The sequence below is a fragment of the Meles meles genome, chromosome X (assembly GCF_922984935.1).
Source record: "Meles meles chromosome X, mMelMel3.1 paternal haplotype, whole genome shotgun sequence".
Lineage (NCBI taxonomy): Eukaryota > Metazoa > Chordata > Mammalia > Carnivora > Mustelidae > Meles > Meles meles.
The window spans coordinates 13,065,789-13,093,517 of record NC_060087.1 but is presented as its reverse complement, the minus strand read 5'-3'; the positions used below and the strand labels follow the sequence as shown (position 1 = coordinate 13,093,517).

The 27,729-nt window shown below is 44.5% G+C and overlaps 1 protein-coding gene across 3 annotated transcripts in view; it reads left to right on the top strand.

Moving 5' to 3' along the window:
- The window catches only part of CTPS2 (CTP synthase 2), a 99,864-nt gene that overhangs the window by 13,262 nt on the left and 58,873 nt on the right, over window positions 1–27,729 (top strand). For all 3 annotated transcript variants that reach the window (XM_045995992.1, XM_045995991.1, XM_045995995.1), the window contains exons 5-13: window positions 12,255–12,371; window positions 12,800–12,883; window positions 13,966–14,046; window positions 16,776–16,927; window positions 20,345–20,477; window positions 22,794–22,882; window positions 24,061–24,155; window positions 26,047–26,109; window positions 26,215–26,258. In XM_045995992.1, the coding sequence (XP_045851948.1) occupies window positions 12,255–12,371; window positions 12,800–12,883; window positions 13,966–14,046; window positions 16,776–16,927; window positions 20,345–20,477; window positions 22,794–22,882; window positions 24,061–24,155; window positions 26,047–26,109; window positions 26,215–26,258 (858 nt within the window). The remainder of the gene's footprint in view (window positions 1–12,254; window positions 12,372–12,799; window positions 12,884–13,965; window positions 14,047–16,775; window positions 16,928–20,344; window positions 20,478–22,793; window positions 22,883–24,060; window positions 24,156–26,046; window positions 26,110–26,214; window positions 26,259–27,729) is intronic.

The window sequence follows — 27,729 nt, the reverse complement described above, 5'->3', positions numbered from 1 at the left end:
AGAGATCACAAGTAGGCAGAGAGGCAGGCAGAGAGAGAGGAGGAAGCAGCCTCCCTGCAGAGCAGAGAGCCCGATGCGGGGCTCGATCCCAGGACCCTGAGATCATGACCTGAGCCGAAGGCAGCGGCTTAATCCACTGAGCCACCCAGGCGCCCCACATGTATATTATTTTATTTATTTATTTTTAAAATATTTTATTTATTTGACAGACACAGATCACAAGTAGGCAGAGAGGCAGGCAGAGAGAGAAAAGAGGAGGAAGCAGGCTCCCCGCAGAGCAGAGAGCCCGATGTGGGGCTCGATCCCAGGACCCTGGGATCATGACCTCAGCCGAGGGCAGAGGCTTTAACCCACTGAGCCACCCGGGCGCCTTCAACACACATGTATAGATGGCCTCCGACATGCTAGACATTGGGCTGGGATGAGGGATTATAGCAGGGAAAGACGTAGATGGTCCCTGCCTTTGGGGTCACGACTCAGTGGGCCAGATGGGCATTAAACAGGGTGAATACTCCTGGGATTTTGTGCAGCAACCCGTGGGTGGGGACAGATTAGTTGCAGGATGCTTTCTAGTGAGTGCTGTTCGAGGGTTGAGGAAACTGACGTCTCTCTCACCTCCCAGTCAGAAATCCAAGTATAACTTTGATTCCCCTCAAAACGTAACTACTAGCAGCCTGCTGTTTACCAGAAGCCTTACCGATAACATAGTCCATTAACACATACTTTGTAAGTTATGTGTGTTACAGACTGTATTCTTCCAATAAAGTCAGCTAGAAAAAAGAAAATGTTAAGAAAATCATAAAGAGAGGGGCGCCTGGGTGGCTCAGTGGATTAAGCCGCTGCCTTCGGCTCAGGTCATGATCTCAGGGTCCTGGAATCGAACCCCGCATCGGGCTCTCTGCTCTGCAGGGAGCCTGCTTCCTCCTCTCTCTCTGCCTGCCTCTCTGCCTACTTGTGACCTCTCTCTCTGTCAAATAAATAAATAAAATCTTTAAAAAAAAAAATCATAAAGAGAAAATACATTTACAGTACTGTATCATATTTATAAAAAAATAATCCATATACAAGTGGACCCACACAGTCCAAACCCATGTTGTTCAAGGGTCAACTGTAGGGGCGCCTGGGTGGCTCAGTCCATTAAGCGTCCACCTTTGGCTCAGGACGTGATCCCAGAGTCCTAGGATGGAGCCCCACATCAGGCTCTCTGCTCAGTGGGAGCCTGTTTTCCCCTCTGCCTCTGCTGCCTCTCTGCCTATTTGTGATCCTCCCTCCCCACCCCGTCAAATAAATAAATTTGAAATTCTAAAAAAAAAAAAGCGGGTCAACTGTATTTGCAACACGCTTTGGAAGGAGAGAGACTGAGTTAGGGAAATCTGGTGGTGGACGCGATGTGGAGGTGAGAAGTGAGTATTAGCTGCTTAAAGAAAGAGCATAGTATTTGAACTTGTGGCTTACATACTATTTCCCTTCCTCTCAGTGAATGAGGATAACGTGCCTGTACTCCTTGTCTAAATGTCAGCAGACCTAACTGCTGGGTAGGACAGCAGAATAATGAACAATTTAGTTCCTAGGGAAGGTCTGTCCAAATTCAGATTTCTGCTGTGACCTCTGAGTAGGGTAGAGCTCTGTGGTTAAGAATTTGGAGCCAGACGACTTGGGTTCATAGCCAAGCTGGGTCATTTACCAGCTGGGTGACCTTAGCCCAGTGTGCCTCAGTTTACTCATCTGCTAAATGGGGATAATGTTTCGATGGTTAAATAAGTCATTACGCTTAGTGCTTAGAATGGTGCTTAGAATGGGGCGCCTGGATGGCTCAGTGGGTTAAAACCTCTGCCTTCGGCTCAGGTCAGGATCCCAGGGTCCTGGGATCGAGCCCCGCATCACCCCGCATTGGGCTCTCTGCTCAGCAGGGAGCCTGCTTCCCTTCCTCTCTCTCTTTCTCTGCCTGCCTCTCTGCCTACTTGTGATCTCTGTCTGTCAAATAAATAAAAATTTAAAAATCTTTAAAAGAAAAAAAGAATGATGTCAGATCTATAGCAAGTACTCAAAATGTATTAGCCATTATTAAGACGCCTGTGTGACTTTTGGCAAATTACTTCTCAAAGCTTCAGTGTATTCAACTATAACAATATGATAACAATGCAATATTGTAGTAAAAGCCAAGGGTCGCTGGGAGGAAGAGGTGCAATTATATAAAGCACTTGGCATGTCTGGTGTTCAGGAAGTGTTCAAAACACGTGAGCTGTGCTCGCTTCGGCAGCACATATACAAAACACGTGAGCTGTTCTTACTGTCATCATTGTTAGGGCCCGCAGATGGACGTTAGGCTATCTGCAAGATCCATTTTGTTAACAGAGCTGGTAAACTTAACATAAATGTGCTGTATTATCATACGTTAACTATATATTGTACTGCTATAATATCATGGTTGATAATATAAATGTGTAAATGTGCTATGCAAAATCTTCTGTCCTTTGCTCTTTCTCTTCTTTTCTTTTTATTGAAAGATTTTATTTATTTATTTGACACAGAGAGAGAGAGCATGAGCCGGGCAGAGGGAGATGGAGCAGGGAGCCTGAGGCGGGGCTCGGTCCTGGAACCCTGGGATCATGACCTGAGCCAAAGGCTGACACTTGGGGGTATAGCTCAGTGGTAGAGCATTTGACTGCAAAGGCTGACACTTAACCGACTGAGCCACCCAGGCGCCCCTCCCTTCCTATTTCTTCTTTCACAATTTACAAGGAAAAGAGACGGGGTGTTTCCTTTAGAATTTTTTAGAATTGGAGTATATAAAAACATTAAAAAATAAAAATAAATAAAAAATTGGAGTATAACATAAACACAGAAAAGTGCACATATCACAGGTATACAGCTTAATGAAGTCTTATAAACCGAACATACTTGCATAACTAAGTTGGCTTCCTTTAAAACACACTTAATATCTAATACAGTGAATAGTTTGCAAACAGATTGAGGCAAAGATAAAGACAAATCATTTAAGAAAAGAGAAAGGCAGGTAAAAGGTCCAGGAAGAATAACATCTGATATGAGAACCAGGGCATAGCTTGCCTCTACGGTGAGGGAGACTTACGTGGTCACTCGGTTTATTGATTTTCAGGTTTTAGACCTGTCCTCAAAATGCATTAGAGAAGGCTTCAAAGCAGGGATATAAATGTCAGCTTTGAGGTGGAGATGTGGAGGGATGCTGGAGAGGGAGGGAGGGAGATAAGAACTTCATTTTCCACTGTGAGGCAGCTACAGATATCGGTAGTAGTTGGCAGAAAAAGAGGTTAAAAATGTCTCAGGTTAGGAAAGTAACCAGTACAGCCAACAGTCGAGATTAGGATCTGGGGATGAAGCAGCAGAGAACTCGAGCCTCATCTACCACAGCAGGAAGTCAGCTTGTGTTATTATAGAAGGTGTCTGAAATGGGCAAGTTGAGAAAGAGTTGAGAGAGATAGTGTTTGGAGACGTGATAGAAACTAGCGAAAGAAATCATGAACAGAAGACTTAAAATGCTTCCCTGGAGGAATCCGGATTTGGAAGTGGAGGAGGTGGGTACAGGACTCCTGGTTTTTACTGTAAGTGCTTTTGAACAATTTGATTTTGTTGGGGAACGAGATTTCCTGTCCTCTTCAAGGTCCCTCTAGTCAGACTAAGAATCAAATTGACAGGAGATGGATTAGTTGAGATGTGCTGTGGATTTTAAATACACACTGAGCTTAAAAGGTAGCATGAAAAAAACCCAGAATATAGAATACCTCATACTTTTTACAAAATTGATGATATATCAAAATAACATTTTGGATATATTGAGCTACATAAAATAGAATGTTAAAATTAATTTCTCCTCTTTTGTTCTTTTAAGTGTGGCAACTAAAAATGTTAAGATTATATTTTAATTTTTATTGGACAGTGCTGGCCTAGCACTTTCACCGGTTTTTGCTGTCCTAGCAATTGGAAAGGTAAAGGATCCAAAATGTGACCACTAAGCATCTGCCTTCGGCTCAGGTCATGATCCCAGGGTTCTGGGATTGAGCCCGCATCAGGCTTCCGGCTCAGTGGGGAGCCTGCTTCTCCCTCTCCTACTCCCTTGCTTGTGTTCCCTCTCTGGCTGTCTCTCTGTCAAATAAATAATAAAAATAAAATCTTAAAACAAACAAAAAAAATCAAAATATGTCTATTTTCTCTGAAGAACCAGTCTCTGGCCCCAAAGTATTATCTAAATTTTCTAAACCTGACTATTTTTATAACGTTTCCAGAGATTTTTTTTCTCTTTCTTTTATTTTTTGTATGTGGAAGAATGGCTCTTTTTTGGGGTTTGGTTTTGTTTTTTGTTTTTTTAAGACTGTTAGTTACAGGAAAGTTTCCAAATGGTCATGTGTATGATGTTTTTGCCTCTGCTCTTCTTTTTTTTAAAAAAAATACATTTAAAAAACTAATAATCACAAAAAAGGAGAAGGGGGAAATCCATTTTTTTTGTTTCATCAGTTTTATTTTTCATATATCCAGGATTCATGATGTAAATCATTCAAAATAACTGGATATTACAAGAATAGTTTACAGTTCGGCTCTGTTTGCATGAATACTTGATACAGGAAACCATTTTTACAAATACATATGTTTTCTTATAGGAATACTTTAATAAGGAAAATAAGTCTGTATACATCTTACATCAAATCCTATGCAGTTCCCCCCCGCCACTGAACCAACATTTTGGGTTCCTCATCCCAGCGCATTCACCACATCCAGTAAACCAAACCACAATGTGCCACTGCTTGTCATTTTCAACCATTATTGAGATCTGCACCATCAAGAGTTCTTAGGATTCTTTTTCTCATCTTTCCTGATCTGAAAGAATTCACATGTTTAAGCTAGATGAGGACATTTAAACACTATTCCTTTTAAATCTAGCTTGCAGGAGTAGGTACTTGGTGATCTCACTCCTCACTTAGACAAGACCAGCTGGTAGCTTAACTCCCCCACCCCAGCACCCAGCAGGAGGGATACAGTCCTTGCATTCCTAATAGTTTCTCAACCGCCAAAACGAACCCACCCCTAGAAACAAGGGTTAAATACAAGCATTAAGAAAGCTAAAACAGGGGCGCCTGGGTGGCTTAGTGCGTTAAGTCTCTGCCTTTGGCTCAGGTCATGATCTCAGGGTCCTGGGATCGAGCCCCGCATCGCCCCGCATCGCCCCGCATCGCCCCGCATCGCCCCGCATCGCCCCGCATCGCCCCGCATCGCCCCGCATCGGGCTCTCTGCTCAGCAGGGAGCCTGCTTCCCTTCCTCTCTCTCTGCCTGCCTCTCTGCCTGCCTGTGATCTCTGTCTGTCAAATAAATAAATAAAATCTTTAAAAAAAAAAAAAGAAAGCTAAAACATTTACTAATGATTGGAACAAAGACCACTTTCAAATTCAAGGTCTCTCCTAAGTTGAAGAAGACATAAAGGATGTGGCAGTCCTTCTATAAAATACTGAAACACTAAAAATTGTTAATTGCGTAGGTCAATGCTGCATCATTTCCAAAGTGCCAGAAGATGCACAATCTTAGACTCTAAGGCCAAACTCAAGATCTGGCATCCTTCTTATGCAGTGGCTTTGAAATAGCCTAATATTCCAGGGACACGTCATCATTCAGGCCTGGGGTGACCTTTGCAGAATACTGACCACGTTTGCCTGAAGAGGCAGGATCCACCAGGGAAAACATTTGGTATTTACGCTAGTCCTTCCCTGTTACTGAAAAGAGTGTCCACTTGTCAGAGCTTGTCTTACTTTTCAGGTAGCATGAATGAAAACCAAGAGACTAGCGGTTAGGGTTACTACTTGATGCTCTGATTATCCAATACTTTTTTTTTTTTTTTAACGGTTTTATTTATTTATTTGACAGAGAGAGAAAGAGAAATCACAAACAGGCAGAGAGGCAGACAGAGAGAGAGGAGGAAGCAGGCTCCCCGCTGAGCAGAGAGCCTGATGCCGGGCTTGATCCCAGGACCCCGGGATCATGACCTGAGCCGAAGGCAGAGGCTTTAACACACTGAGCCACCCAGGCGCCCCGTGATTATCCAATACTCTTAAAAGGATTCTTTAACCAAGCCCTTGTCCAGTGGGACTACAGTATGTCCCATTTCTCTTATATCTCATAGTTGATCAGTTCAGCTTCACTCGTTGGTGGGACCTGTTCATTCCCTTCCTCCTCTAGACATGGGTGATGGCTGTAGAGAGTTCTAGTCCATCAAACAAATTATGGCCATCATAATCATGCACTTTGAAATAATGGAGTTTCAGTCCTTGTGGGGACATCTCCGCTTCTGGTATGTTGATGACACCTAGATGCTTCATGATAATGCTCTTGGTCATGGACTAAATTCTTATCCAGGCCCATGCCGCCAGGATGGGAGAAGCTGGCCCCAGGTTCCAACACCCTGGCGCCTGGGGCACAAAAGACCCAGAGCAGGCCACACAGGAAGGGGGTTCTGAGCAGCTGCAGAGATCTCATGGTCGCGTGTACCCTCACTGCCCTGTTTCCAAGCAGTTTTCCTCAGGCGTGAAGCTTTCCAGAATGAGCCTTGCCCTCGTCCTCAGAACGCTTCTTGTTGCTCTCCCCACACCCCACCTGACTTGGGGGGAATCTATTTTTTTTAGTGTAAAATCGAGCTGTCTTTGAGCAACATTAAAATATAAGCCCAATTTGACCTGAGGATGAGCCTTCTTAACACTTCTTTTTCATGTTCTCAGTTTTCTATTATTTTCTTGAGAATCATCCTTGAAGAAAGCTTTTATCTTTCCTTCTGGGGTCAGTGCATCTGATTCTCTTAGCCTTCATCTCACAAAGATGTATACTATAGATTCCGACTCTAATTGTTGAAGATTGCATTTGTACAATAAAATCAAGAATTCTCAATGACATCTCACATTTTTAAAAAAATATTTTATTTATTTATTTGACAGAGAGAGGTCACAAGTAGGCAGAGAGGCAGGCAGAGAGAGAGGAAGAAACAGGCTCCCCACTGAGCAGAGAGCCCGATGTGGGGCTCGATCCCAGGACCCTGAGATCATGACCTGAGCCGAAGGCAGAGGCTTAAACCACTGAGCCACCCACCCCCCAGGCACCCCGACATCTCACATTTTTTAAAAAAGATTTTATTTATTTGAGAGCGAGACAGAGAGCAAGAGTAGGGTGAGACGCATACTCCCCGCTGAGCAGGAAACTCCACTTGGAGCTCGATCTCAGAGTTCTGGGATCAGGACCCGAGCTGAAGGCAGATGATTAACCCACTGAACCACCCAGGTGCCCCCATGACATCTCAAATTAAACTGAAATTTCCATCCCAAGAAACAACAGGGAAACATTTTAGGTCTGTACTTGCGAATTGTTCTTTTATGTCTATGGTCTTTATTATTAGTTTTCCATCCTGCTCTTAAATGGACTTCTTTGGCTTAAAAAGCATTAATTTAGTACTTAATACGCACTAGCCCCAATGATAGCTGCTAGGCCTATAAACGCAAATGCGATCTGACTCTTGTTCTCTGGGACTCATGGTCTTCATTTTTAATTTCATGGAAACGGAGAAACTGACAAGTTGTCCCCAGCATAACTCCTTCTTCATATAACCCTAATGTTTATTTTGGCTTATTGGACACTAGATCAGGCATCCTTTTGGGTTCGTTTTAAGTTGTGCTCAACATTTGTGTTTGTGCATGATTTAAGCTTTGGAAGAAGGATCGTCAAGCTAATTTTCAGTTTTAAGCAGGTAGAAGTGGTTGAAATGTCTCCAAAGCCTTTCTGTGAGGCTCTTACTTTTCAGATCAGTGAAGCTAACAGTCTTTATTTGTTAAGAAGTCCAGGTCATCTCCACATAAACCTGAAATAATTTATGCTTGGCTTAAAGAAATAAATTCTTTCTTTCTGTCTCTCTCTTTATTTCAAAAAAGAATCCTTTCCTTAAAGCCACGCAGACATTGCACATCTCATAAATTTGCTGTTGCTTCGATTTCAACTCTCGATGAATCTTAAAATATTGTTACAGGCGATGTTTTCCTTGTTGTGTGGGGAAATAATTAACGTATTCTAGTAATAATACTGAAGGTTTCTGATCCCAGAGGAGTGGTTAGTAGGACCTTCCAAATTGGCTGAGGGAGTGCAGTACCATAACAAGCCATGTGAGGGCAGAAGTGGATAAAGTTTAAAGTTTTTGCCTCCTTCCCCCCCCCCAACCATTGCCTGTTGATTACCAGAGTACACCTATGACAAAACAGATGTCCCTATATGGTTTAGTTAAAGTGCAGGCCTTTTTTTTTTTTTTCCTGACATTTTTTCCTCATTAGATTCTGGTACATTGCAGTTGGTGAGCAAGCACTTCAGCCCGTCACCCCTTGCCAATTTCCTGATTGCATGTGATATTTCTGGGATTTTCATAATTAAGTTTGTCATTCTCCTACAGAAAGGTCACATATTTCTATCTGTTCCATACCCAGGAAGCTTGAATTTTAATTATGTTTTGTTATCTGACTAAAAATTACTGAAGAATCATTTTTTTCTGTAGCAATGTAGTCCTGAGCTTTCTTAGTTTGATTCCATTATAATGATGATAACAGGTACTAGAATGCTGTTACCTAGGGCTTATAATTAAATTTTGAGACCCCTCTCTCCTGGGATGAGCACTAAGCTAAACCCTGTTGGAGAGAGAAAATTTTACTGTTACCCTTCAAGGTTCTTCTGGCTGGTCCAAAAATCAAACTGACATGAAACAGATTAATAGGAGAAAAATCAAACAATGGTTTAATTACATTTGTATGGAAAGTTCATATAAACATGAGAGATTCCAAAGCAGCCAGGCAAAATGAGGCTTACATGATATCCTGAACCGAGGAGGGGGTAGAGGCCTGCAGGTTACAGAGGGGAGGAAGACCATTTGTGGAGAGGCAGAGATGTCTGGACCACAAAGACTTCCCTGTTATGCAGCGTAGTTTCTTAGGTAAAGAGGCATCTCTGGTGATGGCTGTCTTCCTGGTACCAGGATTCTCCACTTTCCAATGTAATTGTAGGCAGTTGAGAGGGAGGGAGGGAGCTTTTCCTGAATCTGCTGGGTTTTGATTGCTTTTAACTCAAAATAATCTTCATGGCAAAGTGGCGTATTTAAAAAAAATTTTTTTTAATATTTTATTTATTTATTTGACAGAGATCACAAGTAGGCAGAGAGGCAGGCGTGGGGTGGGGGAGCAGGCTTCCCGCTGAGCAGAGAGCCAGATGGGGGGCTCAATCCCAGGACCCTGAGATCATGACCTGAGCCGAAAGCAGAGGCTTTAGCCCAGTGAGCCACCCAGGTGCCCCAGGAGAGAGATCTTCTGAGGGTTTTAAAAAAAATTTTATTTTTTTGTATTCTGAGTTTTTATAAAGTCACTCTGTTGGTATGTGACAATGACTTGATGGTAGGATGGGAGAGGGTCGAAGCTCAGAGGCCATCTCGATTGGGGGTGGGCAGAGAGTCAGGTCTGCCGCTGTAGTGTGAAAGCAGCCATAGGCAGTGTGTAAGTGAATGGTCACAGCTCTGTGCCAACCAAGACAACTTTATATAGAAAAACAAGCAGCAGGCCATAGTCTCCACCCCCTGGTCGAGATTATTGCCATCGTCCTGGCAAAAGATGGCATTGGCGTGGCTGTCTAACGTGCTGGCGCTGGATATAGAACGCAGATTTTTCAAGAGATTTTGCAGGTATGACCCACCAGGCTGGACCCGGTGAGGAAAAGGGAGGGATCAAGGATGGTTTCCAGACTGCCAGCTTGAACTAGTTAGTTCAAGTTCATTCCGCTAAGAATAGGAGACACTCAGAGAAACGGGCCCGGGGAGAGTTCTGTTTGGGCCATGTGAAGTTTGAGTCATTGCTGAGTCATCCATGATGTCAAGGACGGGTTGGCTCCACAACCCACTTGTGCTGGGAAGAGAGGTTGGGGCTCCTAGTAGATTTTGGATCTACCTACTCAGGTAGCTGAAGCCAAAGAAGATAGTGGATTCTGGGACTGGTCTCGCCATGATCTCTTCCTTCTCAGCATCCAGATCATTCCAGTTAGTGCCTAAGTTTTACCCTTTTATTTATTTATTTTAGTTTTATTTATTTAAGTACTTTCTACACCCAAATGTGGGGCTTGAACCTATGACCCTGAGATCAAGAGTCCCACACTTTATTGACTGAGCCAGCTGGGAACCCCAAGTTTTACTCTGGACTATTGTTCTTTAGCGCTGCCTAATTTTCCTTGACAAATTCTGAGCTCCTCAGGAGCACTGTTGTCTTAAGTTCTTTTCAGCACCTCATTTATAGTATTGAGTGTGCAGTAGATCCTCAAAGGCTAGAGAATTCAATTTAAAATCCATGAGATAGCCTTTAAGTATTTAAATATGATGAGGATGAGTAGGTTAAGGCAAATTTTATCCTAAAGTAAATGCTTACTTTAAAATGCCTTACTGAAAAAAAAAATGCCTTGGGCGCCTGAGGGCTCTGTCATTAAGCTTCTGCCTTCGGCTCAGGTCATGATCCCAGGGTTCTGGGATTGAGGCCCACATCGGGCTCCTTGCTCAGCGGGAAGCCTGCTTCTCCCTCTCCTGCTCCCCCTTCTTGTGTTCCATCTCTCTCTGTCAAATAAATAAATAAATAAAATCTTAAAAAAAAATGCCTTACTTGTTGGAAGCGCATTGTAAGTTAAGTTAACATTTGTCAAAGGATTACGCTGTCAAGAATATTATTGGGGCTTTTGGGAGGACTTTTTTCAGAAAGGTTGCACTTTGCAATAGTGGTTAATTCTAGTAATACCACCATTGCAGAGGCTGTTCAGAAGTCTGCAGGAGTGTGTGTGTGTGTGTGTGTGTGTGTGTGTGTGTGTATGTGTGTGTGTACATGGAGAGGGAGAGAGAGAGAGAGACCGGCAGAGAGAGAGAAAGAGAGGCAGGCCCGGGTGGCTCCCACCTTTCTCATAGCGTCACTGGATTTGCGCTCTACCTTCCAAATGGACCACTGGTAGAAACTAGCTGATCTCACTCCTCAGTGGCCTATGTTCTGGATCTTTTTGTCTGCTTTTGAATTGCCTTCTATTAAAGCCTTCCTGGAGTGCCTGGGTGGCTCAGTCGGTTAAGCATCTACTTTTGGCTCAGGTCATGATGTCAGCAACCTGGGAAAAAGCCCTGCATCACGGTCCCTGCTCAACGGGGAGTCTGCTTCTCCCTCTGCCTGCCGATCCCCCTATTTGTGCTCTCTCTCTCTCGAATACATACATAAACTCTTTTTTTTTTTTTTTAAAAAGCCTTCCCTTTTTTGTAAACTTTTTTTTTCAATCTTGGTGAGATGAAGTGTTGACAGCTTTGTAATGATCCCAGTTTTTCTGGGTAGGCGGGGGTTTACTATCTGTAAAATTCAACTGAATCAGTGATAGAAGAATTCATTTACTTAACTTAGTCCATATCTCCACACAACAGGCAGTGTGGTATTATAAACACAGGAATCAGGTCATTCTAAAAATTCTCCTTTAAAAAAAAAAAAGATTTATTCATTGGGGGGCCTGGGTGGCTCAGTCAGTTAAGCATCTGCCTTCTGCTTGGGTCATGATCCCGGGGTCCTGGGATCAAGCCCCACATCAGGCTCCTTGCTCAGTGCGGAGCTTACTTCTTCTCCCTCTGTTGTTCCCCCTGCTTGTGCTCTCATTCTCTGTCAGATAAATAGATAAAATCTTTTTAAAAAAATAAAGATTTATTGATTTATTTTGGGGGGTGAAGGGCAGAGGGAGAGGGAGAGAGAGAATCTCAAGCTGACTCCCCACTGAGCATGGAAGCTGACTTGGGGCTCCATCCCAGGACCGTGAGATCAGGACCTGAGTCAAAACCAGGAGTCAGACGCTTAACAGACTGAGCCACCCAGGCACCCCTTAAAGCCCTCCTTGACCTTGCTTTTTTTTCCCTTCTTGACGCTCTGCCTGTTCTCTGACCTGCTTACCTGGCTATGTTATCCTGCTGCCTTTCTTCTTAGTTTCCTTTCTAGTCTCCAGTCTGTCTTTCTGAGATGTACAGTGCTTTTCTGTTTCACATCAAACAGCTTAGTGAGGTTTAATTTATCTATCATAAATTTCACCGGCTTTAAGTGTACAGTTTCATGATTTTTATTATATTTATAAACTTCTGTTCTTGTGCTCACTGTTTATTAATAATGCTTCTATTAGTCTGTATACAGTGGAAGGTCACTTGTGTCTTTTTTTTTTCCGTTCCCAGTTGGGTGGTACCATCGGAGACATCGAAGGGATGCCGTTTGTGGAAGCATTCAGACAATTCCAGTTTAAAGCCAAAAAAGAGAATTTCTGTAATATCCATGTTAGCCTTGTCCCACAGGTGAGCTTTCCAGATAAGCAACTTCTATAAATCATCCTGTGATATTCTGTTTATTCCACATCTTTTTTAAAGATTTTATTTATTTATTTGACAGAGATCACAAGTAGGCAGAGAGGCAGGCAGAGAGAGGGAGGGGGAAGAAGGCTCCCCGCCGAGCAGAGAGCCCGACGCGGGGCTCAATCCCAGAACCCTGGGATCATGACCTGAGCTGAAGGCAGAGGCCTAACCCACTGAGCCACCCAGGCACGCCCCACATTTTTTTTTTTAAAGGAGATAGAAGTTTATTGAATACACTGCAAGGGAACAGTGGGCAGGACAGCAAAGGAGAGACTGTCTGCCTGTTTTTTCCACATTTTAAACTAGGGAGCCCTTAATTGTGCAGAAGAGCTAAATATCCAATATACTGATGGTGACCCATTTCTTTTCAGCCCAGTGCTACCGGAGAACAAAAAACGAAGCCCACACAAAACAGTGTCCGTGCACTGAGGGGGTTGGGCCTGTCTCCTGATCTGGTGAGTTACAGAGAATGGGTAAATTTCTTGGAATAGGACCTTCATTTCTTTTTTTTTTTTTTAAGATTTTATTTATTTATTTGGCAGAGAGAGATCACAAGTAGGCAGAGAGGCAGGCAGAGAGAAAGGAAGGGAAGCAGGCTCCCCGCTGAGGAGAGAGCCCGATGTGGGGCTCGATCCCAGGACCCTGAGATCATGACCTAAGCCAAAGGCAGAGGCTTTAACTCAGTGAGCCACCCAGGCATCTCTAGGACCTTCCTTTCCTGATCTATAACATCAGCTAAGTCCTTTTTATTTCTCAAGTGGTTCCTGTGACATTGAGCTCTTTGTATCTGGGGGCCAGGGAAGGCTTATTCTCATACCTCAACGGTCGCTCCACACATTTCTAAATTAACAGTCTCTACTCCATGTCCCCCTGTGATTGGCCACATGGGCAGCCGGGCAAGTGCAATGTCCCATCATTTTTACAGTCCCTGGGTCCCTTAGTGTGAGGTGGGAGCTTGGGGATTTTCCTGACACCCACGAGGGTGGGCTGTCACGGCTCTTATTCATAACAGGGAATCCAGTTATGACCAACAGTTGAGATGAGAGGTTGGCAAATAAGGGCCTCCAGGCCTGCTGCCTGTAAATACAGCTTCATTGGAACTTGGTACCACCTGTCTCTGACATTGGTCCACAGCGGCCTTTGTACTGCAAGGATACAATTGAGTAATTGGGACAGTAGCTTCTTGACTTGCAAAACCTACAGTGTTTACTGCCTGGCCCTTTAGAGAAAACCCTGCCACGCCCCGCTCTAGCTCAGCTCCTGTATCTAAAGAGGCATTTGTGAGCCTTCACTCTTGTTTACGAGACATGCCTTGACATTCTGAGCCCTTCCTGGTAGACTCGAGTTGATTACACTTGCTCACATTAGCGCTCAGGTGTTTCTAATAGTCCCGTGGAATTGCCCAGAATGAACGGGTACACACTCAGTCAAGTCTCCGGTTGTAAGAAGAAATTAACATAGCCTCCTCCGGCAAACGAACGGGGGCGTGAACAGCCCGATTCCTGCTTGCTGACCTGTGCACACCCGACTTTGACAGATTGTCTGCCGAAGTTCAACGCCCATCGAGATGGCTGTGAAGGAAAAGATTTCTATGTTTTGTCACGTGAACCCCGAACAGGTGAGTGTTGCTCTTTGCCTTTTAATGCCTCGCAGGCAGGCGGTTTTGCAGACGTCAATGTTTGGACTCTCCGGAATGACTGTCCTACTTTTCGTGGCACTTAGGAAAGCCTTGGGAGATTCATATCCAGCCAGCCCCGGCTTCCTTGCCCTGCGGTGGACAATTTGAGACTCCCAATTTCCTTACCTAGGTCACGATCTCTTTGCATCATCACTTCTTATGTTACAGGGACAAAACCAGGAGGGCTTTCGAACCAGGGAGAGAAGCCAGTGAAACCTGCTTGTTTTCTGTTTGTCTGGTGCTTCCAGGCCACTGCCTGCTTTCACTGCGATTTCTCCTTTGCCCATGTTACAGCGTAACTTTGCCCAGACCGCATGTTACACTGACTTTCACACCATCGCTGCCGAGTACATCAATGGCCTCGGTTCTGTTCCTTGCTCTAGAAACCGTGCTGTGGTTTGGGCTCAAGTCCTCTTTCATTTGAGACTTTCCACCTGGGTATTGGAGAGCTTTTTCTTTTTTCTTTCATTCTCTTATCTGTCTCTTGTTTGCAATAAGGCTTCCGTGTAAGGGCTCGGGGTTGGCGATAGTTTAAAAGGTGGTATGAATGGCGCTCAGGAAAAGGGTGAGGTTTGGAGAGACCTTTTGTTTTCTTCAGTTTAGCCCTGGGTTCTCTGAAGCCTAAAAATCGTTGCCTCAGATTTCTGTATCGGGATTTCTGGATCCAGGATACCAGGGTCACACAGCCTCCTGACTGATAAAATTTTCAGAGTAGGGTTACTGAGAGCTCTGAGAAGGGAAGAGTGCAAATTTCTAACCCTACAGATCCTGATTTTTCTTTTCTTTTAGGATTATATTTATTTATTTGACAGAGAGCGAGACAGCGAGAGAGGGAACACAAGCAGGGGGAGTGGGAGAGGGAGAAGCAGGCTTCCCGCTGAGCAGGGAGCTTGAGGTGGGGCTTGATCCCAGGATCCTGGGATCATGACCTAAGTCAAAGGCAGACGCTTAAAGACTAAGCCACCCAGGTGCCCCCAAAGCCCGTTTTCAGTAGAACGATAGTTCTGAAGAATTCTATCCCAGCAGCCCACAGGCTAGTTTATTAGCCATTTTTCAGCACATCTTTTTTCCTGATGTGAGTTAACGCTCCCATTTCTTGGTTCCTGGTGAACTGGCATTTAAAGATCTTCTTCTCTGGTTTCCTGTGGAAGGAATGGAGGGTCAGAGGCATCTCTATGGATGTGGTCGTTACCATAACATTCGAAAAAAAATCTCTCTGGACCGGAGCATGAATGAATGAGTAAAGAGTTCCACATGCCACGTCTTCCAGCGTGGGAGTTTGGGCTGCCCAGAGATTTAGTTGTAATTAGTAGCGGAGCTGGAGCTTATATCAGTGACATCTTGGCACTTTGAATTGCTTCGGTGAATGCACAAGTGTGTCGCAGTGGTCCTAGGTATCAAGTTGGTGACGTGCAAATGGCTTAGGAACTTTGGGGTGGGTTTGGCTATGGCTTTGGGAAGAACTGAACACACAGAATGAGCAGAACATTTCTTGGCATTGATTTAGAATGTGGCAGATCCTTAAATGCCTGCCGGTGTCCCCTTAGATATACTTGAGACAGTGGTGAGAACTCGTTAGGGTAAGTGTGAAAAACAACTGTACCACCTGGCATTTAAAGGCGCCGTTCAAACAGGTGTACTAATTACTTTGACTGGGTTCGGTGTGTGCTTGAAAATTTATCCAAAGGAAGGGAGTAGACAGCAGTGGCAACAGCAGCAAATGAACACACACACACAAACACACACACACGAACCACACACCCTCATTGAGAAGACACAGTGTACATACTCAATGTTACTGCTTTAGCCTGGACTTAGGTGATGCCTTGGGCCATGTGTCTTGGATATTGACCCATAAAGCATCCATGTGTCAACACCCGTTCTATGACACCAGCTGGGGTCCTGCGGTTCAACTGTGACACTAACCACCTGGAGTGAGGTTCCGCACACTGAGGGCTGAGTTCTTTACAAGATGGCCCCCCACTTCAGTCACCAGCCACAAGTTTCCAGTGTCCTCGAGCCACCGACACTTCTGCCTGGCTGACTACAGATTTGGGGCTTCCCATAATCCCCTCAGGTTCAATAATTCTCTAGAATGATTCATGGAACTCAGGGAAATGTTATACTGATTACCAGCATTTGATTATAAAGAGTGCCGAGGAACAGCCAGATGAAGAGATACACAGGGCAAAGCATGGGAGGATCCCAAGCTCAAGGTCAAACTCATTTTCCAGCCCCCTTATTATCCTTCGAGGTCAGGGGGCTGAAAGTTTCCAATCCTGATTGGGTTTTCCGGTGACCACCTGCCATCCTGAAGCCATCTATGGGCCACCAGGAGTCGCCTCATTAGCATAACAAAGATGCACCTGTCACTCAGGAATTTCCAAAGGTTTATGAAGCTTTGTGCCAGGAATTGAGAACAAAGACCAGATACATATATAAAATTGATTCTACCATGGCATCCATGTTTCCAGAATTGGAATAATGTGTTCAAAGAGTTTTATAATTAGATCAAAGTAAGCTTGTGTTAATTCTGCCTCCTGTTTGGGTCACTGGGCTCTTGGTTTGAACTGCCGTGGCTCTTGAGTTTTGGCTCATTCTTGTACTCCTTCTTGTGGCATATTTGAGGCGTTCCATTTAAATATGGTGTTTTTATCATCATTAACCAGGTCATATGTATCCATGATGTTTCGTCCACATATCGAGTGCCTGTGCTTTTGGAGGAACAAGGCATTGTTAAATATTTTAAAGAGAGATTGGATCTGCCCATTGGTGATTCTGCAAGTAATTTGCTTTTCAAGTGGAGAAATATGGCTGACAGGTACGTGAAAGGAATTATTGATGTAATCTTTAATAATAATTCTTGGGTTTGGGGGTAGGATTGAGACATACCTTAAAGGATACCTATGCCACATTTAGCTTTCTGTATGTATATATTTTGGTATGGATTTATCTAAAGGTTTACTACATTGGTAGAGTGTTTTGCTGTATTCTTTGAAGATTTCTGGGGCTTTTGATTTTGTCCTACTTAAATGAAAGTGAATAGAAGGAATTTGGATTCTGGAATGATTTTTTTTTTTTTCTTTCAAATTCTGGAAGCATTTTGATGGATTGATTGATTTCTCAGTTTTCAAATATTTTAAAACAGGTTTAAATGTCACAGATTTTTTGCTGTTTGTTTTGCTTGCTTTTTTTTTAAGTTTATTTATATATTTTTTAGTCGTATCGACACCCAATGTGGGGATCAGACTTGAGGACCTTGAAATCAAGAGTCACGAGGTCTTTCACCTGAGCCAGCCAGGCGCCCCTGTTTTGCTTGTTTTTAAAGACTTGGCTAACATTTCCTAAAGTAAATCCCTTTTGAATGAGAGGTTTAGGCTCTGTCATTATTGCTCCTTCCTGGAGTTATTAACTGGGAGCATTGTTATTAAAACCTCAGACAGGTTCTAGCTTTCAGACAACGATATTAATTTCAACAAGGCTTGTCTCATTGGAAGTTCATATGGAAATTAAATCCCTGTCCCTGGCTTTTTTGTGCTGCTTAGGTAGTGGGCATCGGTGACAAACGTCGGCTCTGGTGTTGCTAAGGAGCAGATCTTGAAAGTTCTCATCATAAGAAAAAAAAATTGTAACTGTGTGGTGATGGATGTTAATTAGACTTATTGTGGTGATTGTTTTGTGATGCATACAAACACTGAATCACTGTTGTATCCCTGAACCTAATATAATGTTATTTGTCACTTGTATTTCAATTGAAAAAAAAAAAAAAGGTAAGCTCTGGCATCAGGCACTCTGGATTGCGATCCTAGCTTCTCTTCTTACTAGCTGTGTGCGTTTGGGTAGATTACTTAACCTCTCTGGCCTTGTTCTCCCACCCATATATAACTAGTACCCACATTGTGATAATGATGAGAGAAAACACTTAAGACCTTAATCTCGCATTGGGTGCTGAGTATTGGTTACTGAGGTTGGTAACAATAATTAAAGTGGTTTGAAGGTGACGAAATCACTGACCTTGGTGGATGATCAGTAGATTGAAGTGTTCTTGCCCTGTCACTTACAAATTTAAAAAAGTGTCTTTGAATTTCTGGGACAAGTAAAATCAGGGCCAAAGTGCAGTTTCTGAACTTGGGTACTGTCTTGCACGATGATACAGTTAAGCTCCAGCCCTCCAGAATGCTTAAGGAATTCGTAGCTTTGGGGGAATTTTCTGAGTAGCTTGGGGCTGATCCTCTTTAAGCATTAGAAATTTGAGTCTGTAACTCCTTTTATTGGAAATAGTTCTAAATTATACTCCGAGGTGCTGTGCTTTTAAAAGCCAATGTCTGTTCTCCACGTCAGTTTCTTAGCCGCTGTAACAAGTGACTGCCAACTGGGTGGCATGAACTATCGGTTGTGGAGGTCCCAAGTTCCAAACCAAGGCATCAGCAGGACTGGTTTCTTCCAGAGGCTCCGAGGAAGCCCACTTTCTGCCTCTGTCATTGCATGGCCTTCTCTGTGTCTCTCCACTTCTCTTCTTCTCTCTCTCCGCTCCCCGCCGCCCCCCCCCCCCCTTGTATAAGGATGCTTGTCTTAACTTAATTGTATCTGCAAAGACCCTTCTTCCAGATATGGTCACATCCACAGGTTCTGGAGGACATAGGTTTTGGGGGCCACCATTCAGCTCACCACAGTCTTTAAGCAAAAGGAATATTGAGCATCGGTTTCTCGTGGTGCTGTGGGTTTATCGGTAATGACGGTATGTACTGTCCCCTCAGTACAGCCTGTAGAGAGATACAAGAAGGCAAGCAGAGGTCCAAGGGCAGCCTTGTTCGTGGAGATCCAGTGCTGTTCAGAGGCCAGGGGTCCCTGTTTGAATTGGATGGCAGAGCTCTTCTGGGACCCCAGACAAAGTGGAGACAGCTCGCTTCCCCGGGGACCTGCGTGTGGGGTGGGCCTGCAAAGTGGGCCTGGAGTTAGGTCCAGGGCAGGCGAGAGCTTGGCTGGTCCGGACAGGGCCTGCAGGCGCCGAGAGTGAAGAGAGCGCAAGGGGAGTGCGCTCAGGATACATATCCTTCCAGGATGCCAGCCCTTTTCCCTGGGCCATCCCCCTTCCGTGGCGGCGTGAGAATAAGGGAGAAGGGCTCCTTCCAGCAGATGTGCTCAAATGTGGTTGCGATCCCCAGTTCCCCGGCCCAAACCTGGCACGGGCAGCGCTTCCCTCTGACACTGCATTGGAATCTTGCCTTTGTCACCGGTGTCCTTTGCGTAGGGGTGGCGGGAGCCTGTGCAGCCACGCAGTCTCCCGAGTTTAGCAGTTTAACTTCTCTGAGGTTCTTCAGTCACCTTCCTCAGAAGTCACCTTTACTGTCCGTTTGAACTTCTTAGCCGCTTCTGCCTTTTTCTCCTCCCAGCCTGTTCGCAGTCGCGCTTCTGTGGCACCCTTTGCAGATGTTGCTATGAGCGAGGAATGTTCCCGCTCACGGCAACCTTTCTGTTCTAAGGTATTTGGAGAAGGGTTTGCTTCCAGGCCCTAAAACAGCTTCAGCCCCAAGATGACGTTTCTACATACATAGGACCAGACCGGACAATTTTCATGTTCGTTGTACAGAGTTCCTAACAAAAGCAACAGTAAACATCGTGTCTTTAGTGGTAAAATGTGATTGAGCATCTTAGGTGGAATGGGATGTTCTCATAAAAATGATGTAAATGGCTTGTAATGTTTTAAATAGTTCTCTTAGTGCCATTCTTCAGACATGCCATGAATAACCTTCCTTTGTGGGCCAGCTGGAACTGTAACCGTTTTTAATGTAGACAGTTTGAATGCATTTTCTTATATAACGTCACCTTATAGAGTTAATATTGAAATGTTTCCTGTTGACATTCAGAATGTGCATTTTTCTTATACAGTGTCACTTTACAAACGAGTTTAAGGACAGCTCATTTTTATGAGATGGGGAAAACTTTTTTAGTTTTAATGGTTTTAACTGTTTCTCTGATACAATTTCCGTGGATTTATGTCTCTACCTGCTTATGTAAGCCAACATTGGGGTTGCTGATGATTTTGCAATCTGTTGGCACACAGATTTTCATTCACTAGGGGTGGAGTGAAGTGGGGATTTGAGTCAAGTACATCAAGTTCGAGGCTCGTCTGCCCTTAAGGTTTTAAGAGGTGCCTTGAGATAAGAACAGTGGCTGTCATTATATTTGTGATGATATATTACATGCATATAACCCTTAAGCTGGTCTTTCATCTCAGGTATGAAAGGTTGCAGAAAACGTGCTCCATAGCCTTGGTTGGCAAATACACCAAACTCAGAGACTGCTACGCCTCCGTGTTCAAAGCCCTGGAACATTCAGCCTTGGCCATCAACCACAAATTGAACCTGATGGTGAGCCCCCGCTGGTCTTCCGCATAGTTCAGTCATTCACTGTGGTATCTCGTGTTGTGTTGAAGGATCCCCAAGACTTCCGCCAGGATTGATGTCACCAGGACTCACAGTACTGAGCGTATAGCGCAACTTGTGGCTAAGATTTAATACACTGAGAGGATACAGAGTGAAGTCAGCAAAGGGGAAAGGTGTATGCGATGAAGTCTGGGGAACTTCATATATATAGCTTGAGTCTAGACTTTGTCTTTGTTAGATGCAGAAGTAGCACATGCTCAGTGTAGGAAATTTAAACAAAGCATCATCTAAAATGCAGAAAGTGGAGGATCCCTCCTCCCTGAAATCCTGCTTCTCTGCTGTACCTGTCGTTCCCAGTTTGATGCATAGCTTTCTAGACATACGTATCGATGTTATATTTAATGATATTCCTTTTTTCTTTTTTAAAGATTTAATTTATTTATTTGACAGACAGAGATCACAAGTAGGCAGAGAGGCAGGCAGAGAGAGAGGAGGAAGCAGGCTCCCTGCTGAGCAGAGAGCCCAATGTGGGGATTGATTCTAGGACCCTGGGATCATGACCTGAGCCAAAGGTAGAGGCTTTAACCCACTGAACCACCCAGGCACCCTTTAATGATATTCTATGCAGGTATACCATGGTTTAAGCAAGCCTTATGATCTTTTTTTTTTTAAAAGATTTTATTTCTTTATTTGACAGAGAGAGCGAGCGATCACAAGTAGGCAGAGAGGCAGGCAGAGAGAGAGAGGAAGGGAAGTAGGCTCCCAGCTGAGCAGAGAGCCCTATGTGGGGATTGATTCTAGGACCTTGCGATCATGACCCGAGCCGAAGGCAGAGGCTTAACCCACTGAGCCACCCAGGTGCCCCAAGCCCTTATGATCTTGATTTAAGTGGTGAAGTATTTATATAATGAGCCAAAAGATACATGTATGAATCTAAGAATTTTAGTAACTTCCAACTTAGGACCGATCTGACTTTTCTCTCATCTTTCTAGCCTCCTCTTGCCCTAATCACTTTAAAAAAAAAAAAAGATTTATTTATTTTTGAGAGGTAGAGAGCACGGAAGACGGGGCAGAAGGAGAGAAAGAGGGAGAATCTCCAGCAGGCTCCCTGGTGAGCAAGGAGCTGGACTTGGGGCTGGATCTCATGACCCTCAGATCATGACCTGAGCCAAAACCAAGAGCCCGACGCTTAACTGACTGAGCCACCCAGGCACATCCGTAATTGCTTCGTATCTGCGGCTTTGCAAGGAACACTTCACTTCTCTTCCCGTTCCTCCGAGTCCCCCAGCCCCTTGTAGAGAAAAGAAAAGAGCAGTAGAAAAATTGTTAGATTACCAATTTTATAAAGCCTTTACAAATTTGTATGTTAAGATATGTCCAGGTAGTAATTTTTACAAATAAATAATAAAATAATATAGGTCTATAGGGACTGTTATCCACCTAGGAGTCATCATACATGAATTTTCCAGTTGACAGAATTTGTTGACATTTGCTTCCGTGAAGTACTATTTGAGTCATGGTCTCACCATATTGTTTTTAGACCCCTTTGCTTCTGTGTTCCCCTCGCCTGTCTTCCTGTAGCAGCTTCCGGCCTGGTTTGCCGTCTTCCCTCCATTTTCCACCTCAAAGCGCTGTGGTCCTTCTAAAATCTCTCTCTCTGTTCTCTCTGTTCCTTAAGACTTTCCAGTGGCTTCGAGTGTAAACTTCTCCTCTCCCTGGGTGGAGTCTGTTTTGGGGGCCCCAGAGCGACCACCCCTTTGTCTGTTTCCTCTGACGTTCTTTGCCTCCCTCCTCCCTGAGTCTCCCACACAGCTTCCTGCTAGCCTCCCAAAGCGCACACACAGGCTCCTCCTCGAGGGCTGAGCTGCTCGGGCATCACCTCCCCAGAGGCCTCCCCCCACAGTACTTCTTCCCATCTTCTCTGCAGTGTCACCGTCTAGATTAAGTGTGGCTCCCACTTACTTGCACAGCGTTCTCTTTGCCCGTCGTGGCCACTGTCACGCTATGGTGTGCGTGCCTATGTATTGCGTTCTGTAGTCTTCCTGGAAGACTGTAAGAGTCCCAAGACGAGATTGTGCTTTACTGTCCTCAGTGACCATTGTAGTGTTTGCAAAATGAGTAGTTACTGAAGAGTTGGGTCATAGAGTTAGATGCCTCCAGTATTTTTGAGTATCTAACTTTAAATTTTTTTTTAAGTATCTATTTTTCTAAATGTGTTTTTAATCTATTGGATATAGATATATATATATATATATATATTATTTTTTTTTCTTTCTTTCTTTCTTTTTTTTTTTTTTCTAGTACATAGATTCCATTGATCTGGAACAGACCACCGAAACTGAGGACCCTGTGAAATTCCATGAGGCTTGGCAGAAGCTATGCAAAGCTGAGTGAGTGCCGAGGACTGCCCATACCAGTTAGGAGAATGCCATTGTGCTTTTCCCATAACGATCTGATTGACCCCAATTCCTAATTTGTATGCATTTTTGAAAGGTAGTCTGTCATACTTGTGGTCATTAAGGGTGGTCACGCTGCATCGTCCCCTCATGTCGTTTGAAACGTGCCAACGTTCATGTTTGTGGCATGTGCAGTGGAAATGGGTTTTATTTTGGGGGATGATGGGGATTCGGTATTGGGGAGAAAGGGGGCTGATTCTACTGAAAGATACAGAAATGGATCTTACATATGCACAATTAAAGTACAAGGACGCAACTCTTCCTTCTTGGTTATATTTTTTTACATCATTTGATAGTAGGTTTTATTTTATAAGTAATCGACAGAACTTTTGGGGGCAACACGGTATTGTGAGGGTAGAATGACCCTCCCACTTAGTCCTTGAACTCTTGTCTTCTCTAATGAGTGTTTGCCTAAAAGGTCTCTGAAGTGTCTCTTAGCCAGGAGACTTTTAAGTGCCACTATTTAATTAGCAATTGAAATCTTAGGCTGATTTTACCAGTTTAACTCTTTCTGATTATGCAAGAGATCTTAACTTTTTTTTTTTTTTTTTAAGATTTTATTTATTTATTTGACAGAGATCACAAGTAGGCAGAGAAGCAGGCAGAGAGGGGGAAGCAGGCTCCCCGCTGAGCAGAGAGCCCGATGTGGGGCTCAATACCACCAGGATGCTGGGATCCTGACCTGAGCCAAAGGCAGAGGCTTTAACCCACTGAGCCACCCAGGCGCCCCAAGAGATCTTAACGTTTTACTTATAGTGCTTTTCAAAGAACCTTAACGTTTTTTTTAAATTCAAATAATTCTCTCAGTGCATTTGTCGTTGAATTGAGTTTCTCTCTCAACTCTCCTCACATACCGCAAAGACCTATCAGAAAGTATATATTGAAGTCAGTTGTGAAAAATTATTGCCTCTTTATCATAACATTGGGAGAATTTCAGGAAGAAAGTTTAGGATGTGAAATCGTGTAGTCGATTCTGAAAAGAGACCTCAAGCATATTCTCTAGCAATCATGCCAAGTGTTGGACTTGGGATCAGTAAGCTTGAGCGGCTGAAAATCGGAGTTTTAAAAAGAAAAACAATGTCAAATTCACCCTTGTCTTATGTTGATTGCAGTGGTGTTCTTGTACCCGGAGGCTTCGGAATCCGAGGAACGTTGGGGAAACTCCAGGCCATTTCCTGGGCACGGGCAAAGAAGATCCCTTTCCTGGGTAAAACTCATGTTTATGCATCCTAATGATGACTTTTTTAGATTGTTGATATCTAGTAGTAGGGGTAACATTTCATAGAGTTTGTTAACAGGAAAGGTGTGAACTCGGATTTGAATATTCAAGTGCCAAACAGTCTGCTCTGGGGGCCAGCAAACTCTGTCCTGTTTTTGTAAATAAGATTTTACTGGAATAAAGCACACCAGTGTGTTTACATATGGAATGTGGCTGCTTTTATGGTGCAGTGGCAGAGTTCAAGGCCTACAGCCTGCAGAGCCTAAAATCTTTACTGTCTGGCCCTTTGTAGAAAAGGCTGTTGGCCTGGCAGAACTTAGCACCGTTCTGGTTGGGTAGCAAGAGGCTGAGAGGAGTTGCTGTGTACACCTGCCCTTATCTTCTCCCGTTTTCACCCAAATTCATCATTTCACCGCTTCCGGCTAGAAGAGACCATCCTACGTCACAGGAAGAGCTCTGCTAAAATTTGGTAGAGCCAAGTCTTTTTAATGTCTTTGTTCAAATTTTATTTATTTATTTTTAAAAAGACTTTATTTATTCAAGCATGAGTGGGAGAGAGCATGAGCAGTGGGGAGGGGCAGAGGGAGAAGCAGACTCCCCACTGAGCTGGGAGCTCGACGCAGGGCTCGATCCCACGACCCTGGGACCATGATCTGTGCCAAAGGCAGACGCTTAACCCACTGAGCCATTTGGGTGCCCCCTTTGTTCAAATTTAAAAGCATGGCTTCTGGACCACTGAACCAGATGAAATGGCCCCTCAGTTGGGGAAGGCATCTCTGCAGCTGGGGATTCGGGCGGGGATGGGGGTGTGGGAAGGGAAGTGGGGGACAGGCTGCATTTCTCACTGTGCTGCTGGGTTTATGGCCGTATAGACTGGCTTCCGTGCCTTTCACAGTATCAGCAGATCATTCGTTTCCTCCACCGCCTCCTGTCCTTTGACTACCTTCCTCCATGCTCTCCACTTGGGATCATTTGTAAAAGAGCAGCCGGGGTAGTTAGATAGTTTGCAACTCTTGAGCTTTCTCTTTGACGCAGCGTCTCTTTACGTCTTAGCCATTTGGAACTTTCTGAACTTCCCCCCTTAAAGCACTCAGCTGTTTCAGGCCAAGTGTACTGGTTGCCCTTCTCTGATGAGTCCCTTGCATACCTTAGAGAAGTCTATAAAAACATCTGGAATGCTCCTTGGCATTTGCTGAGTGGAGAGAATTGCTGGATGTGGAGATGGGTGAAGGGCCCATCGCTGTGGCAGGTGGCTGGGGGCTACACAGGTGTTTGTTTTCCTTCTCATGGGCTGTCTGTTCTGTCCGTCCTGCACCTGCCTTCCCTGCTCGCCAGCCTGCCCGAGCCCGCCGTGCAGATGCCGGCTTCCCCCCAGCTGCTGCCGTTCTCCCCGCAGTGACGTTATAGGCCAGTTCTGCGCCCCGCACCTGGCGCCCACTTCCCGCCCCTTAGATCCCAGCCCGCTGGCCAGCTTCAGGCTGCCCTCTGAGAAGAGGGAGTGTCAAGCCTCCCTCTTGAGCTGGGGTGTCGGTAGACCTCCTTGGGCAGAATCAGGTGCTCTGGGCCAGCCCTGCATCCCTCTCACATGCCTCGAGTTAGAGGAAAATTTGGGAGGAGGTGGATTTGCCTTTGGGACCTTGCCCTGTCTTTTCTTGCCCCTTTCTGACCTCGAATTCCTTCTTCCTCAAGTCCGGGTGGCCTCCTGCCTCTGCCACACATGTTCTGAGTGCAGAGGGCACAGGAGCGAACCCCCCAGGCAGTCTTGCTGTGTCCGAGCCTGCGTTCTAGCTGAAGGAGGTGGGCAGGAAACGAAAGAACAGGAAATAGGAAGTAATACACAAGGGGCTCATTTGCTGTATGTATCCGCTTTTTCAAATAGGAGTTTGCCTCGGCATGCAGCTAGCAGTGATAGAGTTTGCAAGAAACTGCCTGAACTTGAGAGGTAGGCCTGCTACTGGCTGGTAACCTTTTATTAAAAAAATTCTTATCACTTAAAATCTTTTCCAGCAATACTGGTGAATTACTGACCTCATTTCTTCATCTTTAGATGCTGATTCTACAGAATTTGAGCCAAATGCCCGTGTTCCTGTGGTAAGTGGCTTATTCATCTTTCTGGGGTCGGTCATGGTCATTTTGTTTCTGGGTCTGGCCGAAACGCATAAAGGGAGATTATTATTATCATCATTATGTTGTCCTTACCACATCAGGATGTTTTAAGTTAGATATGATTTTATGATTATTATCACTACTGCTACTGTTATTTTTATATCCAATGGCTCTGCTCTCCATAGTCCCTCTTATCAGCCGTGCCTTGTAGAAACACAGTCCTGGACTGATTTCTTATGGTGCTTCCCAGCTTTCACTGATTCTTTTTCCTATAAAATATTCAGTCCCAGTGAGGCACAATAAGATGAACAATAGCTAAAAATAAAATAGGGCAGTTATAATTATGTGCTGTAATAAAAGTTAGGGGAGTGTGGTCTCTTACCGTCTCTCAAAATGTCTTATTGTGCTGGGCTCCCCCTTCTTGTGCTGCTGTGGGCCGATCAAATGCCTGTGGTGAGGCGAAGTGAGGGGACTAGCAGCTAGACTTGACCCTCCGACAATATGAAGCCACGGATAATGGGGACTACTGAAATTCAAGTCGCGGTGTCCCTGTCCCTCCCATGCTTAGGGTTTATGTTTGGACAATCTAAACGGTGTTTTTCGATGTATCCTGATACTCCGTATGCCTGAGATGGTCCCCGTCCTTCGACCTCCCTTCCCCTGGGATCTCAATAAAACCAGTGAAGAATTTAATTAAAAGAGTCAACCAGACCTGATGACGGACAACTTCCTATTCATCCTGGGAAGCCTATGCTGACCTCTGGTCTTCCCTTGCCTCTGCCTTCTGTGCCTCGTGCCCATCTCTGTCAGAGTGCACACCTCACCATTGCGATTGCTTTTTTAAAGTTATTTATTATTTATTTTGAGTAATGCCTACAACCAGCGTGGGGCTCAGACTCATGACCCCAAGATTAAGAGTTGCATGCTCTTCCTGCTGAGCCAGATATGTGTCCTGCGATCGCTGTTTTTTTTTAAGATTTTATTTATTTGAGAGAGCGAGCGAGAGAGAGAACATGAGCGTGTATGAGCATGAGCTGGGGGAGAGGGAAACAGAGAAGCAGACTCCCCGCTGAGCAGGGAGCCCGATATGGGGCACGATCCGGGACCCCGAGATCATGACCTGAGCCAAAGGCAGTTGCTTAACCCAGTGAGCCACCCAGGTTACCCCCCGCCATGGATCACTTTTTTTAAACATTGTTATTGAGAGATAATTACATACCATAAAATTTAGCCATTTGAAGTGCATAATTCAATGGCTTTGAGCATATTCACAGATCTGTACAACCATCACTGTAATCCATTTTGGACCATTCTCATTACCTCAAAAGAAATGTCACCCCAGCTCGAGGTAACCATTAATCTCTTTTGGGTCTCTGTGGATTTGCCTATTCTGGGCATTTCATGTCTACGTGGCCTTTTGTGACTGACTTCTCTCGCTTAGTATAATGGTGTCAAG